Source organism: Corvus kubaryi, unplaced genomic scaffold (assembly GCF_017639235.1).
Source record: "Corvus kubaryi isolate FWS band 111438036 unplaced genomic scaffold, C.kubaryi_AGA036_p1.0 37397, whole genome shotgun sequence".
Taxonomy (NCBI): domain Eukaryota; kingdom Metazoa; phylum Chordata; class Aves; order Passeriformes; family Corvidae; genus Corvus; species Corvus kubaryi.
Window position 1 is genome coordinate 21561252 of NW_024581136.1, and position 17267 is coordinate 21578518.

The window sequence follows — 17267 nt, forward strand, 5'->3', positions numbered from 1 at the left end:
ATATGGAAAAAATGTTTATTTCTAGTGAGAGATGCAGATGAGGCAGTCTTCATTGAACTTGATCCCTGGGTAGCATATAACAGTGGAGAATTAACTTTGTTTGACACTGGCTTCCCTGACAGCTGTGAAGATAGTAAGAGGATTCATGTATGTCATTAAAAGTACTTCTGCTTAGTTACATCTTGCAATTATGTGGGTTTTCATCTGTCATTTCAGGACACTTACAGCGGATTAATAGGCACACTCGTTGTGTGTCGTAGACATTACCTGCCATCATTTCATACTAAAAAGAAAGTTCAATTTGCTCTTCTTTTTATGGTTTTTGATGAAAATGAGTCATGGTACTTGGATGAAAACATTAAAACCTATTCTACCAACCCACACCTTGTCGACAAAGAGGATGAGGAATTCCTTGAAAGTAATAGAATGCATGGTATGTTTCCCAATTTAGTGCATCTAGCTCTGGGAATTCTATAAAATTATATCTTTGAAAGTACTGCATATAAATTCAACTTTCTCAGCCCCCTGAATTTCCAGTTCCAGCATAGAAGGCCCGAAAAATTTTACTCAAACTGTTTGAAAACACTGCTAATGACAGTGAATGACTTTTTTCTCACAAGTTAAAAAAAATGCCTAACAACAACAAAACGCCCTAGTATATTCCCATGTTGAAGTTTTGAGCAGAGAAAGAATAAAAATGAAATTTGAAGTTCTGATTTGATGTCAGTAAACAAATGTTCTGAATATGTTGGAAAGGCTATGTGCATCCTGAGAGCATGTCTTTGTAAAGCTAACTCTTTTACAAAATGCTGTGGGAATTGCAGATCTTTAAAATAAGATCTGCAATTCCCACAGCTCTTTAAAAACTGCAATATTAGCAATGGTGTACAGCAAAGACATTTTCTTTATTATGTCTTTCTTTCTAGTTTAATGTGGAATATAAACACAACCATTCATAATGTGCTGTCCAAAGCCATTACTTTTGTCTCGCATTGTCTTTCAAATCTTTCAATCTGTATTACATTAGAGATCAACAACACACAATATACAAAATCTTAATTGTTTTCTCTGTCTTACTTTCCTTCTTTTTAGCCATTAATGGAAAGGTGTTTGGAAATTTGCATGGCCTGACTATGCATGTTGGAGATAATGTCACCTGGTATCTGATGGGAATGGGCAATGAGATAGATATTCACACAGCACACTTCCATGGCCACAGCTTTGACTATAAGGTATCAGGTCTTTTTCACTTACTTCTTGCTGTATTAAGAATGAGAGGTAAGTCAAATACCAAGGACTGTTATCTATGGTGAAAAGTCACGTTACAATATTAAGCAGGGCTTGTACTTTGACCATAAGATTTTTATGCCTCAAACCTGTACTTGACCAACATACAAGAGCCAGAGAATATCTGTCAGTAGCATTTGCTCACTGGTAACCTCAGAAGTTGCTTCAATAAGATAGCTGTGAATTTTTCATGGCTGTGGTAAGACAAAAGCTATAGTTTTCCTTCATTTTCACTTAGTTGCTAGTTTATTAAGCTTTGGAGCATGAAGTGGATGTACAAAGAGATGCTTCAGAAGAAATGACACACAGAAAGTGTGCTTAACAGTTTAACTGTTGCTTCTTTTTGTCTTGAAGCAAACAAGGGTTTACCGGGCAGATGTCTTCGATCTGTTCCCTGGGACATTTCAAACTGTGGAAATGACCCCACAGAACCCTGGAACCTGGCTGTTACATTGTCATGTTACTGACCACATCCATGCAGGCATGGAAACGACCTACACTGTGCTCCCAAAGGAAGGTAAGAGCCATCTAGCTTAGTAATGTTCATTATGTTTAAAGATGCACAATGGGGCTCACAGACAGGCCAGCATACTTAGAACCAGTTCAGGCACCGAGCAATATTCCATGTCTAGAAGCCAAGATGTTGCAAGCCATCTGGTCATACTTCCCTCAGCGCTGCTCAGGAAAGTGAAGTAGCTAAAGGACTGGATGATAACTGACTATAACTTTGACTTACCATTCATGAAATCTAAGTGACATATTTTTCTATTTTAAAATAATTCTTCATGAGACAGAGTATTTCTGTACCCAAGAAGTGCCAGTAGTGTCAGACATCATCTCAGTCTTTGTTCAAAACAAGAACAGTTGCTAAATACAGCTGAATTCATCATCCCTATACAGCTGAAGTAGTGAAAAACTAAAACAGATTTTACTTTCTCAAGGGCATGTTGTAGCTTTACAGATACTATTACCTTGCTCTAGCAATATTACCAGTGAAAAATCTTGAATTTTGAAAGTTCTTGTTTCTAAAAAGTTAATACCATTTTAAAAACAGCACTTTCCAGTACTCAAAAGACAGAGCATAAGGTATTTCTTGTAGTTAATTGACAGAAAGAGAACAGTAGAAATAATTCAAAATACGTGATGTACATATATGTATATATATACATACACACAACTATATGATTTACATTTATAGCTATACTACAGAGTGCAATGTTAAATAGAAAATCTAATTCTATTTGATAAACCACTGGAATGTGGAACACAACCTAATTCTATTTTATAAACACTATTGATTTACAGAGTATGTTATGCCAAACCTCCACAAACAATAACAGGGCTAATTTAAGAGTACAAGAATGACATGTAAAAGGAGGCTTTCAACTTTTATCAGCACTGTGTTGGATTTTTTATTATTAGCCATCTAGAGTGCATTAAAATGTACCCTTCCATGCATCTTAAATTTGTTTTTAAATCTTACTCACAATGGCCAGAAGGTACTCAGAATCTCTGTGCTCATTTTGGACTCTGTTGGCCCCATGCACAGACTATTCTTTTGATGAAATGTAACAAAAAACTATTTTTCCCCTTCTAGACAAACAGTCTCTGTTCCCAAGATTATTCAATCAGTTCAAGTGTAAGGGCATGCCAGGCACTCAGGAATGATGAAAGCATTTTAACACAGTGATCCTCCAAAGTGTACCTTCAGTGAAGCATTTCTTGGAAAACACTCTCGTCTGGACCACTCACCTCTACGTTTTGGAAGATTTCACACAGTGGCCATGGCTAAGAAAAGAACCACAGACTAAGACAGCTGAATGGATGTAACAGCTTACAAATATTTTTTTCTATAAATGAAAATAGCATCTTGCACGCGAAACAATATCTAGGTCATGGTTAATCCATGTTATTTAGCAGCTGAGGAACATGGAAGAGCTAATGAAATGTACTTTAAGTTTGCAAATAACTCTGAATAACAGCAAAATTCGGGGTATCTGTCATCCTACTGTCACATTTTACTAGATAGGTATGTGTGTAGTAACTGCTTAGTAAACAGGAATTTGGTTATCACTTTATCCATAGGTTCACACATATATAGTCTTGTATAATTGAGCAATTAGCAAAATAGCTCTGTTGTTTCTGTTAAATTATCATTTTATTCAGTAGTATGTTTCAAGAGTATGCATTTAAAAGATTTGATTTCCTGTTATGAAAATAATTCCAAGGCAAAATTAGGCTGAAATAAGCCTGATGAAGTGCAGACAGTGAAGGCCAAAACTTGGTGACTATGGTACTGAAGAGCTTTGCTTTGATGACTCTTAAGTAACTCCTGAAGTGGAATCATTTTGCTGTTGCAGCCCTTGGCAAAGGAAAAAGGAAGTGTTTCCTGACAGATGAAAGTAGCAGTATTAGAGTATGGCTGATGCTGATCAAAAATGAAAACAGTAAGAGCAGACATGGTCATGCCATCCAGTTGTGTTTCAGTAACCAGTTGTGTTTCAGTAACCCAACTCCTCATGTTAGACCTGTGTCAAATGAGAGGGACAGGCAGGGAAAGCAAGACGTCTTGGCTTTATACCGCTAAGAATGAAATTGCTTCTCTGTAACAAGCCTAAATTGCTTTGGTATTTTTTAAAGATTATACTGAAACTGGCATAATACCTACCACTAAATCAGATCATTGATTTCACCTGTAGCAGGAATGCTATGTAAGTTAAGCTACTTTTGATTTATCTTTTTTTGTTAATGCATTTTAGCTGAAATATAGATGATCTCTTCTGACTGACTTCTACACATTTAAATAACATTGCAACTCCAGTGAAAACATTTGATAGAGTCAGTGTCAGCTAATTAGGCCTACAGATGGTTTAGATGATTATGGGATCACGGGAGTCACTGTATTTTTGGTAATTGTCAAAAACCCCAAACTACATTCGTAAGAAAGTTATAAACATTGTGACAGTTTTATTACAACTGAATTCCAGCTCTGAAGGAGCAGAAAGATGCTTTCTGCTCACAAGACAGACAAACATCAGTACACACATGCACAAGCACCTGAGATGCTTACCAAAAACTGTAGAAGATAGGAGGGTTTTCAGCTGGCTTTACAGCCTAGTGGTACTTCAAATACTGTCTACTGACTGAGCACAGCAGGAGAAGAAAGAAAACAAAGACCAGCAAGCCAACAGTAGTCCGTATCTTCCACTTTTGGTTTTTTTGATTAACGACCTTTTCTTGCAAATTGCTAAATTAAAACCTTTTCGGTATAACACTTGCCTGGGTATGTAACTAAGATGACAGAGCAGCGACCCAATTTTGCCAGCCAGAATTCAAGGAAATGTCTGTGTTGCAAAATTAAGTCAGTTGGGCACAGTTCTACTCAGAAGAACAAGGTACTCACTTTTACTCGTACAGTTAGACACATGCCTGAGCCTGAATTCCTCCCTAGGTCAGTGATCCAGCACACAGATTTAAAACTGACTTTCTACTTTACTTTCAGTGAACACTGTATGTTCAGTTGTACTGTAGAGTCTGTATTTCCTAGCTGCTTTGGCACCAGAATTCGCTTCAAAACAGATGCTTTGCCTCAGGACTTCAGTAGCTGACATAAGATGTATGTGAAGGGAGTCCCACAATACCTTATAAAGTTCTACTGGTTTTTTTATTACAGCACATTCTTTGCAGTTGAGTGGATAGCAGACTTTCATTGTTTTAGGTCAGCAGCTTCCTCTGGCTGCAGTGAAGAAGATGTGGCAGAAAAAATGCTGCTGTTCCATCGTCTGGTAGAAGACTGAGGAAATCCCTTAGCTCCAGTTCCATTGCAACAATTGATAAAGTTTCTGCTCAGAGCAGGGGAGAAAACATTGTTTAGGTATTTTGCGTTTAGAACAAAGAAAAAACCCCAAAGCATTAACCATGCAATTACTAATTAAAGTCATCAAATTATTTAAATATTGCATCTGGAATGAAATTTGAGACATAGCCATTTGGGTGCAAACACAACTATGGGAAATCTAAAAAGTAAACTGAAATTATGACTTAGATTAAAACCATACCTCTATCTTGACTCATCAGGTCTACATATGGCACTTACACTAATGAAGTCTGATCTAGTACTTCACATGTTTTGTATGAAATGCAGAGCAAGCCCTAGAAATCTTACTGTAAAACTCGATGCTTTGCAAGAAGCTTCTCAGACCAAGGTGCATAATGTTATGTTCTTAAGCAATTACAGCACAGTTACTGCATGAAAATAATTCCAAAGAAAATCTGCTGGCACCAGAAACTAAAGCTTTATGATAGAGCATGGCAACCTGTGCTGCACAATCCAACCTCACAATGCTGTTTTTCTCAGGCATTCCAATGGCATATTTTTAACAATATCTGTGCTTTATTTAACATTTTTAATTTGTCAAAACAATCACACTGGCCCCTCAGCTATACACAATATTATTTACTTCTTACAAACATGTAACAATAGGACTACAGAACTACTAGGGTTGATTTCTCTACTTCTAGTATTAACACACTGTTTTTTTCAGTCTATGACTTAAACATCAATACACACTTAAACCTCCCCTGTGTTATCAATAGCAGCCTGTTACCTAAGAACATATAGCCATTTAGCCTAGAAGCCAATCACATTTAGTTCTGTTTAGTACGTTTTTTAATGGTGTCTATTCCTGACCTATACAGAAAGAGTATGATTACAACAATTTACCTGTTTTCAATACAAAATGAATGCCACGATTTTTATGAGGCTACACTGCCTACATTGCAGAATTCTGTGCTAATGACCAGAAGGGCTGCTAAACTGTATTAGCTTTAACTGAAGAAAAAGATCCCGTTTTCCCAAAATCGTATCAGTAGTCCTTAGTCTGAACAGTTATTAAGAATGTCAGCTGATGTACAAAGCCTTCTGGAGCTGAGTTACAACCAATTGATTTACCTTTGAGTGATGAAATAAGAACAGGGCAGTCATTTCCAGTAAGTCTAGCTCTCTTGCAAAGTTCAGGAAGCAGCTTGTTCCACCACAGAGCCTAATGCACAAAACCCCATAGCAAAAGTGTAAATCAACAAGGACTGCAACTAAGAGTATGAAAGACCTGCTAAAAATACCCTAAACTAAGATCAGATGTGTAAAAATAGAGGTCAGTGATTATGAACTCAAAAATTAGTTTACATAATGGTTTGAAATGCAGTGATTTTGCATATGTTGTGTTTTTCAATCTTCAGTGCAACTTTTTTCTGCTCAAAAATCTTTACACAGTGTCCCTCATACCTCTATAGAAAAAAGTTTAGAAGACAGAAAAAGTCACGTAATTAGCAATACCAACGCAGTCAGTTTTATTTTCTCTCAAAACAGCTCCATGGAAAGTTGTAGGAACCCAGAGTGCCGGGAATATTTCTCTGCCTGTTTTTAAGGGTTCTTACCCCCCTGAACAACGCCGTTTTAACTTCCAACCTTGGAAAAAATTACCAACGATCAGACAAGAACGAGAAAATACAGTGGTGTGAATTAGGTGATAGACTACTATGTAAGATTGTCACAGGGTGAAAAATTTAGAGGTTTTGGGCTTCTCTTTGTAGTAAATAGATAAGAGTAAAAAAAATCAAAATGGAGGACTGTTGTTCTCTAAACCTTCTTCTCCTTCTTCTACTACTCCATGTTCTGCAGTAGAAGTAGCTTGGGATGACTGGATGGAGAATTCCACAGTTCCTGCCCGCGTTACTGAATAATTGGTAGGAAAGTGAAAATAATATACGTTTTTAGTAACTATTGGTTAAATTATCTTTAAAAGGCCATGTAAATCTTGATAATTAGACTTCTCTCCTGCTTTCAGTGCTCTATGCTGTACCTGGGTCACGTTAGTGGCTCTGTTCCTCTGATAAGACTTAATAAACAACTATCCGGCAGCATTGAAACTCCAGGAAGAGTCTCGGTTTATCTTTGAAACTCCTTGCAAGGACTTTTAGAAAATTCTCTCCCATCAGGAGGTGTAGTTGGCTGGGCATACCCCACAAGGAGGGATTTGATTTATGGCACGGTTCAGTGTCAATAGTGAATAACTGTATTGAAAGTAGCGCACCTGATTGTCACCTTTCAGCTCATGCTGAGCGTAGAACACAGCTGCATCAGGACACCTTTTGAGAAGTTGATCAATAGCTTCCTCATACTTGCCCAGATGGGTATTGCAGAGAACACGGATGGTGAGGCCGACATTGTCAGCCTCTGTCAGGGGCTCCAAAACAGGCAGGGCTGAAGCTATATTGATTGACCGACTACATAAAAGAGACTGAAGACAAGAAGAAAAAGCATTGCTTGGATTGAAGACAAACGTTGCAAAAAACGCTAACCATAACCTTAGAACAGAAGCTCTTACTTGCTGGAATAATTCTGAAATAATACTTAAATATTGCTGAAAACTGAGAAAGCAAGTTTAGAGTGGATGCAAATGTAAATATTGTTATCAACAGAACTCTTCAGTATTTTTTTCTTCCATCAATTCAGCCGACCATTTATTTTGACTTAGATAACTTAGGGGGAAGAAGGAGGAGAGTCTGATGGAGAAAGTTGTTCATACATACATGAACATTTGCAGAACGAATCTAAGATGTAAGCAGTAAGATGTAATACCTGTTTCATACCTGTAGTCTTGAGATGTCTTCATGGTAATCTTTGTCAGACGAACATCCCACCGACATTATGGAAGTTACCCATGGGAAAATCAACCCAAAATGACTACAGGAGTTTATCTATACAAGACAGAATCAAGTTGCAATAAAAGAAACATTTCTGTTAGTGACAGTTCCATGTGAAACTCACTGTGAGTAAAGAAAATTTTGATTTCAAATAGGATAATTTAGAAGAGTGCCTACCCTTTCTTTCCTGGTTCACGCAATTTGGTAACAAATAAACTGGAAACTTCTATTTAGCTCTGTATTTCAGTTTTCCTGTTCGTAATTCTTTAGAATTCATCATTCACACAATTTTCTCATTTAGTTAGCTTTCTAAAATTGTAAATAATCCACCTGACAAATTCTCATTGTTTCGTTTTAACCCTTATTTCTATCCAAAGCTGAGTGAGATTCCTGTTGGAAGTATAGTTGCAAATCTCCCCAAGGAGCAGGACTGCCCAGAGCCAGCAATACTAATTTGTAACTGCACACCACCTTATTTGATTTCACTCTTGCTTCTTTTAAGAGATAAACTGTCTAGAATCAAAATATTAAGGATGGTATTTGGATAGATTTTGGAGGAACACTGCAGTCCTTAAACTTCCTCTGTGTGGTTAACAACTTACTAGATCCTCTGTTGTTTTCAATGGCTTAGTCTCAGGAAGTTGCTTCTTTGATATTCTCCAAACATACTGAGAAGTAACCCTCAATAGGAGCTCCTGAACTATTTCTTCCTGAGAGGACACTAAAAGAAGAGCTTCCCAGAAATCCACCAGGAGCTGGGGAATAGTGTTTTCACTGCTACTACACAACATCTAAGAACAAAAACGACAGAAGACAGACAGCAAGTTAGACTGCGGTGATTATTAGTACCAAAAGTTAGAAAAGACAGGAGGAACAGTTTTTCACTTTTACTAGAAGCAAAATTTTGATTCCTTTTTTGTCTTATGATTCTATGTAATACACTTCTAGGCAAAGTAAAAAGTTCATGAAATGATCTTACGGTAATCAATTCTGACCAACAGATTTGATTTCTTCTTCAATATTTACTCCACTGCTAGAAATGTCAGTACAAATGTCAGCAAATATTTACAGATTGCTAATGAGGAGGATTTTTTTATATGCCAATACACAAGTAGGTGTCTTCAAAGGAAGACTCTATAGTCCATGATAAGATACGTTGTGTAGCTCAGCTGGGTATCATGGTAGGACCCACAAAGAAGTGCCAGCTTTGTGCCCGCAAAAAGGACTTTCATTTCCAAATGGCTTTAAACAACAACACTTGGTCTAGTTGGAACTACGTGACTTGCTCTTTTTGATACAGGTCTTTCAAAGTAACAGACATAGTAAGACTGCAACACACGTACAATGAAGAACACGTTTTAACCCAAGTCTTGCTATTCATGGTAGATAAAAGAAAAAAGGTTTGTCTATTCCCAGCTGAAAGAAAGAAAACTTCAGGGACACTAGAAAAACTATCAGTATTTCTTCTTAGAAACTGAAGACACACACTTTCACCAATTTATACAGATCATCAGAACATTATCTACCTTCACATTTAGGCCTGATTCTTTAGAGGTCTGTTTTAATCCTAAAGATTTCTTTAAAAGAAGCTTATGGAACTAATATAAATTCTGTTAAATTTCAGTGGCCTTAAGAAGCTCGATCACTAGGAAGCCACTGAAAGAGCTCTGAGATCAGGGTATTCTCCATTCAAATGATAGGGTAAAAGCAAAGAATTTAATGGATTTTTTTTTTCTTTACTTAACCACTATTTCATTCCAGAAGGTCCAGTTTCTGACTATGTAACCATCTGTCATGACTAAAATATCTCCAACCCTCATCTTGCTATTTCTGAAGAAATGCTGAAATGTGAGTGAAGGAGCAGCTGAGGCTGCTTTTCTTACCCACAACAATGTCACTATAAAAAAAATAGAAGCAAAAACATGATCACAGGCCAACCTTGAAAAAGGTATCTGCTTCTTCTAGTTCAATTTTACTGTTCTCATGTAAAGCCACAGTGGCAGCCACCAGTAAACCAGGCTGCATCTCCTTCAGGTGAACAGCAAACTCAGTTGGCATAACAATTCCTTCCTTACGCTGCTGCAGGAGTCGTGGTTGCCCAATGAAGCCACAAGCCAGTGTTGTCTACAAGCATAATTAGATATAAATCAGGTAAAGAATTCAATATATATATGATTCTAGTCAGTAAACTCAGTATTTCCTCAGGCAGTGAAATTTAGATGGAAGTAGCCAGGAAAGAAAGTAAATCCTTTCTGCAATTCATAGAGTAGCTCTCTGGGGACCGAGATCCAAATCACGTTCTGGAGCAGCGACTCCTGAAAAACAGGCATTGTACCTAAACACTGAAAGTAACATGCTGTTGAAAGATGGAGTTAGTGCACACATAAGAAAGATGGATTTCACAAAGAAATCCAAGACATTTGATATACAGAGTGGTTTTAAAAATCACTGGCTGACTTTTCAAGAGGCTACTTTGCTAAATTTCAGTAGACTACTTTGCTAAAGTATGATTTTTATTTTGAAAATACCCCTGAAACAATGATCAAAATGTGCTGCACTTTGTGCAACAGGAAGCTATTTCAGGGTATGTGAGTACTTTTAAAGGTGACTATAACAATATATTCCCATTTTAAAGACAAATGATGGAAAAATGATGCCTAAGTAAATTAAATGAATTACACAAGAAATATAAAGCAGATCTAGATGGAAAATTCAGATTAGCTTTCTGAAAGTGGTTTTTTTTTCCTAGTTTGAAATAAAATGCTTTTTTAAAGGTGAAGTGCAATAGAATATATTTAATAGCTCAGATTAGAAAGAAAGAAAATCCAACCAAAACAACTCAAGCCTAAACCACCTTATTCTCAAAATAACATCCATGCAGTGTGTGTTTGCTCACAACATGGCAATTTCATTTGATCGTGCTGCAAAAGCAGTTGGTGCTGAATGTAATTCTTGAAACAGCTCCCCACAGTTCTCAGCTTGCAATTAAAAAATGGCTAACTATAAAAACTCTGCAGGACTTCTTCCACCAAAGCATGATACCTAACTTTGAAACAGCTATCCACTTACTTCAAAAGTGTTTAGACTCCCAATATCTCACTGTAAGAAAAAGTCTCTGTTTCAAACTCTATCACCTTTCAATATTCCACAGTCTTGATCAAATTTAACAAGAAGTAATTTACAGACTGGTCTCACACATGTGAACATCTATAGCAGAGACAGCTCCACTAACATTTTTGCCCCCAGTGATGAGGAATTCTTACTTTGATAGCACTGAAGTAGGTTCTGATCTGGTCTTGGTAAGAGTTAAGTGCTTTGATTCCACATAAGATGTGAAATTGTATACAGAAACTTCTGTTTGTGAGCACAATGGACAAATATTCTGCTGAAGAGCAATTTTCTAACAGCTGTTCACATACAGATGAAGTTTTCATGGGCATATCACATATTAATTACAGGTGGAGAGGCGTAGAAATGCTACTATACAATCCTCCCATGCAGCTGAAGAGCACTGGCAGAGTTGGTTACATCCCAGTAAACAACATTTAATTGATCAAGAATTAAGAGCTTCAAAACTTGCTTGTTTGGTAAGTCTTCACCCAAGACAAGACTACCCTACCTCCAGGGTAAACTGTACAGTCCTCCATTCTACTGTACAGCCCTCCATTCTACTGTTACTGCAGACATTCGGTGGAGTCTACACAGCATATCAGGAGGAAGGGGAGTAACCAAAAGTTTCTTTCACCGTAAAATGCAACTACAAGTCAAACTATTGATTTGGACTTTTCAAAGCTTGAATAGCTCATGCCCTCAGCATAATTTACCTCCTTATAGGAGTCCATTTCATGTTCATACATTGTCAGGTCTCCCATTTTCAGAGCCAAGAAAGCCTTAGTAAGTGTCAGGACCACTGATGGCATCATCTTTTCTACTTTCTGAAGATACTTCACAGCTGTCAAAGGACATACGTTTCTCATGCAGGGACTGCAAAGGATATGAGGCAGCTGCACAGGGTCCGCGAGATAGAATATCTGGAGAACTTTATTTCCTGATTCCTATTGAAATAAAAGCCATTTGACAGTTTAGACCTTTTCAGATATACAGTCTTCTATGGCATATGAAAGTAGTGCCATTCTGCTGTTGTTTTTGTTTTTTGTGGTTGGTTTGTTTGTTTTTTTTCAAAACAGGCAAGTTCAGCATAGCTATCAAACCACAGTGCCTTTCTTGCCTCTCTCCTCCCCACTGGTAGAAGAGAAGGATTTCTAACTGGTAGTGATTCAACCCATTTTCTGGTGTGCCAGGAGAACATCCACCACCAAAATGAATTGTTTTTAGCAATCTGTGTAATTTAGCAATGTTCAAAGAAACAGTTGGTTTTGCTACAGAAATGAGAGATGACAGAAATTTGAGGCAGGGCTTTCCTAAAACAGAAGTGTCTCTGTGCAAGTGGGAACCAGATCCCTAGCAACATGCGTCATGATAGCCAAATCTGTAAGAAGTTGCTTGAAAGCAGCCCAAAGCATCACAGGTGCTACTTGCTATGCAACAAAAATGGGAAAAGAAAAATAATGTGAAAAAGAGTAACTGTGAAACTAAAAAAGCAGCTCAGCGTTTTCAAAGGGAAATTGATTTATATTTGATACACAGTTCTTAAAATCAGAACTAAATCAGCAGATTACAAATAATCCAACTTATTTCTACCTTACTTAATTCTTCATTTGAGTCTTCATTAAGAGAATGAGTTAAGTAAAATATAAATCCTCTCTCGTATGTCTGCATTTCATCACCTTCTGAAACTAGTCTCTTTAAAACTTCAGTCATGGATAAACCTGACATTCTGTAGTATGGCAAAGCAAGGTGGTAATTCTTTGTGTCAAACCTGAAGGAAATAGAGAGGAAGGAAAAAAATAACAAAACAACTATGGGCAACGCTTTTGCCATCACTCTTTATAAGAACTACGACTACATCAAACAAAGTCGCAGGCACATCAGTTATCAGCATATATTGTTCATATTCAACATAGTGTTGAATTCTGTTCAATGACAATAAAGACAACTAGATACTGAAGAGAGGATTAGATTAAGTAGGTTTTGTAAAACAGAAAAATTTGTGTTACATATGCAATACTAATGTAAAATAGCAAAGAATTATGGATTTTCATTTTAAAATTACACTACTGGAAACACAGCTCACCTATACCACTTTGATAACTAAAACATACCTGCTATAGCAGTCTCCTAAGAAGGCACAACTTTCTCTGAATGCTCTTAGAAGATCGTCCTTCTCATCTGATTTAAGGAAATGAGGATCCATTATAGCTGCTCTGACCAGTAAGTGAGCCTCACTTAAAAGATGGATGCAGCTCTCAGTTTTAACATTTTCGTAAGTTCTACTATAATCTACCTAGAACAGACACAGGATATACTTAGGCTGCTGACAAAAATTAGGAATATACAGGAACAATTCTAATGAGGATGGCAGCTATTTGAAACAGGATTATGGGCTATTCGTAAGAAATGTATTACACTATATTCAGCAATGATGTGCATCAGAGATTAATTAACATTAGTTATTTTTAGTTAGCAAACAACAAAAGCAAGAGCTGGGCAATACCATTTCTCTGTAAAGCTGAATTGTTGAAACGGTGTTTATAATATATAAATTCCAACCAGGCTCTGACTCAGAATTTGTTCTGGATTTGATGCTGTCAGCCTTTCTGGAACTAGAGGAAAGGAAAAGAGTTGAGTTGTCAGTGTTGAAATAAACACTGCACAACCAAAAAAACCCCACTCATTTCATAATTCAAATGCATAAATAGGTATGTTTGCAGACTAGTAAGTGCTGGAGAGTTAAGCTGTGAATTTAAGTCATACTGGCTAACAACAGAACAGGGATGAGCATGTTCATACATCAGAGACATCATCAGAACTGTCCACTACATCTTCTTCTGTGTTAAACACCAGGGAATATCAGAAATCATAGAATCATCAAATGGCTTGGCTTGAACCTTAAAGATCATCTAGTTCTGACCCCCCTGTCATAAGCATGGGATGCCATCCACTGAGCAGGTCAGACTGCCCAGGGCCTTATCCAACCAGACCTTGAAGAGGTAAGTAATTTAAATTAGCTGTTTACTCACCTCCTGTAAGGACTTAGTGCATGTTTGCCCCTGCAGCTCTATCAAAGTATTTGCCAAGTCATGGCATAAAGAGTTACCAGAATGCTTTTATTCTAAAACGCTGGCTCGGTCTATAAAGCCCTGAGGTTAAAAACATTGTAGGAAAACAGACTCTTTTTGTTCTGGTTTTTGGATTTATTTTAACTGTACTAGGATATTTACATCTTTATTTTCAAATTATGGCACTAAGGAGCTTAATTTTGTCCAATTTACATTCTTTACAAAAGGCAAAAAGTGTATCTTCTTCAAATGCCAATTAAAATATTTGAAACAACACAACTGGCAGAAAATATCCTTTATACAAGAAAACTACAGTATTTTGAATAGTCATTTTCCCTGACAGGCTTCTCCTTATCTTCTTCTGAATAATGTCTGCCCTAGACTTTAAGAAATATTGGTTCAAATAACTCCTCAATCAACTAAAACTGTCCCACTCTTGTTAATTAACTTACACTGACTTTAATAAAAGTGGTTTCTGAATAGCTGTTTAGAATAGTTGCTTAGCTGTTTTATGAAACCCCTTCAAATATGGAAGGGGAATAGCAGTTTCCATGGAAACTTGTAAGAAGTCGCATATGCCTCTGGCTACATACATGCTACAACAGCAACTCGGGGCAAAGTCTGATCCAACTTTTGTAATGGATAACTACAGTGGTGTTCACAACTTTCTTGGAAAGAACCCTTAGCCAAAACCAAGACATTTAAATGTTGTCCTGCAACATATTTTGTAACCTGTAGCTTTGGAGCTATATATTTTTGGTACTCTATATTTTTTTTCAAGATAAATATTTTTTTAATTCTCAGGATAAATTCTTAGCAATGTTATTTTAACATTTTTTTGATTTCAAGCATTTGTGACTTTATGCTCATTTCTTCTATGTCAGTAAATACAGTAAAAATGAAAAAAAAAAACTTGATTGCTCTTCTCAATCACTAAGAAGACAATTATTTCTAAAGAGTTTTGTAACAGAGGAACCACTCTTCAACTGCAATATCCACAAGTTCAGCACTGTACACAGAGCTAGAAGTACTGTCTCCCTAAAAGACACAAATTCTTACAGCATCCTTCTTGTAGGCTTTCTTCTTTCAGTAATATCTTCTGTGTCTGCCTTAGTCAAAAGAATTATATGGTTTTTGAAATGACAGATAGCTCTTGGTCCTATAAAAAGCTGCATTCTTAATGTACAGACATCCAGTGTGACAGGTGGACAAGCCTATAAAGGAAAGTGACTGTTTTGTAATTTCATTTGGTATGTACATTGAGTTTTTAAATAAATCAGAAAAAAAAAATAACCTTTGTACAATGATCTGACATTAAAAACATTCACCGGCTTTGCTAACTTCGAGTGCTTCATTTGAGCAAAAATAAAAATACTCATAAATGCCTAACAAGAATCATTTAATAATGAGTGAAAAAAAAATTATTTCACTCTTCAAAGCAACTGCACAGTTTCAGCTATGTTTCTCAAAATAACAGAACCTGAGGTAGATGCCTAACATGGAAAACTTTATCCCGAATAGTTTGAATTTGGCCAAATTTTAAAAAACTGCCTGGTTATAAAAGTCTTGATTTCAGTTGCTTATAAAAACCAATTACAGATAGAAGTATTATATTTGCTTGCCTATTTGTTACCTTACATAGCCAGTATTATTTCCCCAATTTGTTCTACATGCACTTTTCACGTAAAACATATGCTATCATCTATACTGAAATAAAAACTGAAAAATGCAATCTCATTTGCACTGAAATATTCTAAATTTACAGCTTTAGAAAGATAAAATACTACAGTTACAAATTAACATACACAGTGAAACAAGACAACACAGCACTCTATGTGTAACCTGCTTTTTGAAGACACCTCAACCTTTCTTGTAAGAGGTGGTGATCTGGAGGCTCTAGACCGCCCTGGGCTAGCGAGACCCAGAACAAGGCGGCTCTAAAACCGGTGTAAAAAAACAGCAGGAAAAATAGTAATAGCAAATAATAAAAATAACCACCATCACCCATCACACTTCAAACTCCACACTGGGGCAGGGACACCCATGAGGCAACTGGCCCACGAAGGACTCGCACCAGCGCAGGGACGCCCCTGAGGGACTGTAGCCCATGCAGGGATCCATGCCAGAGTGGGTGGGCAGACTGTGGATGGCAAGATACAGCATGGAAATCTGTGCAGGACTGCAGCCTTCACACCTCTCCAAAACTCCTACAGAGACAGGAGGCAGCCTATTGCCTGACTGGAGGAATTGTGACAAATTTCAATGTAACCCACAGTGAAAACGCAGAAAGCTGAGACTAGAGAATGGACGGAAAGATTGTGTCACGTGCCAGTATTAGCTATCCAGAGCAGAGAATACATGTTTGGCTCTTGAAAATTTTATAAAGCTTCTGCTGTCCTATGGTTTCTTTATGTCTCCTGTCTACATGCTCAGAAGAAATCCTTAAATGCTATCTTAAAATACACCTCCGTCTACCTTTCCTACTACTTTTATTAATGTGTATCATGATCTTTACATTCAATAGATTTTTACTGACGAGCAATTTAAGGAAGGGAAATAGTTTAAACCTCCAAGGATCAAAAGCCCTCCTCCTAAAAAACATGCCCTAAATATTTGGTAGCAGACTTGTTCAATTGCCTACGTGCCTCTTAGAAAAACTGGTTTTTCAAGGACACCTAAGAGAGAGAAACATCACACAATAAAAGAAAACTCTTCACTCTTCCTTCAGTTTTATACAGAAAAGCATGGAATTTAGTTTAAAAAAGAAGTGATTTTATAGCTTTTCACGTTTTTGAAAACATTCTACTAATGGTCTAGAATTTTACGTGGCAATAATAGATTGTTTCATTGAGAGATCTGTAGACCAGCAAAATACAACATGCCATAGCCTGAAGTAAAATATTCATTTTGGATGTTATTTTATTGGTTCAGCCACTAGAAACTAACAGGATCTCAAAAGAAAATGTAAGTCAACTAAGTGTCATACCACTACTCCCATTCTTTCAGTGAGATAATGAGAGGTGTACCTTCACCGTCGTGTCAATATATGGATCCTCATCACGAGCTGCTGCTGCACTGCATCTCACTGTGAAGCAC

The 17267-nt window shown here is 37.0% G+C and overlaps 2 protein-coding genes across 4 annotated transcripts in view; one reads left to right on the forward strand and one right to left on the reverse strand.

Annotated features, from left to right (window-relative positions):
- LOC121671198 (ceruloplasmin) overlaps nt 1-12077 on the forward strand; it is a 27251-nt gene extending 15174 nt beyond the window's left edge. For 2 of the 3 annotated variants that reach the window (XM_042042462.1, XM_042042464.1), the window contains exons 16-19: nt 217-433; nt 1093-1232; nt 1642-1804; nt 2885-4075. In XM_042042462.1, coding sequence (XP_041898396.1) covers nt 217-433; nt 1093-1232; nt 1642-1804; nt 2885-2955 — 591 coding nt within the window. In that variant the 3' untranslated portion in view covers nt 2956-4075. Of the gene's footprint in view, nt 1-216; nt 434-1092; nt 1233-1641; nt 1805-2884; nt 4076-11450 lie in introns of those variants that run through there. The other variant, XM_042042463.1, reaches the window with a different exon arrangement.
- HPS3 (HPS3 biogenesis of lysosomal organelles complex 2 subunit 1) overlaps nt 4231-17267 on the reverse strand; it is a 19252-nt gene continuing 6215 nt past the window's right edge. Inside the window, exons 6-17 of the mRNA XM_042042467.1 lie at nt 17198-17267; nt 15231-15385; nt 13607-13715; nt 13215-13396; nt 12694-12871; nt 11817-12047; nt 9931-10116; nt 8595-8783; nt 7939-8046; nt 7380-7586; nt 6239-6329; nt 4231-5129 (exon numbers count right to left, since the gene is read on the reverse strand). The exon at nt 17198-17267 is cut by the window's right edge and continues 15 nt beyond it. Of these exons, the coding sequence (XP_041898401.1) occupies nt 5002-5129; nt 6239-6329; nt 7380-7586; nt 7939-8046; nt 8595-8783; nt 9931-10116; nt 11817-12047; nt 12694-12871; nt 13215-13396; nt 13607-13715; nt 15231-15385; nt 17198-17267 (1834 nt within the window). The 3' untranslated portion in view covers nt 4231-5001. The remainder of the gene's footprint in view (nt 5130-6238; nt 6330-7379; nt 7587-7938; nt 8047-8594; nt 8784-9930; nt 10117-11816; nt 12048-12693; nt 12872-13214; nt 13397-13606; nt 13716-15230; nt 15386-17197) is intronic.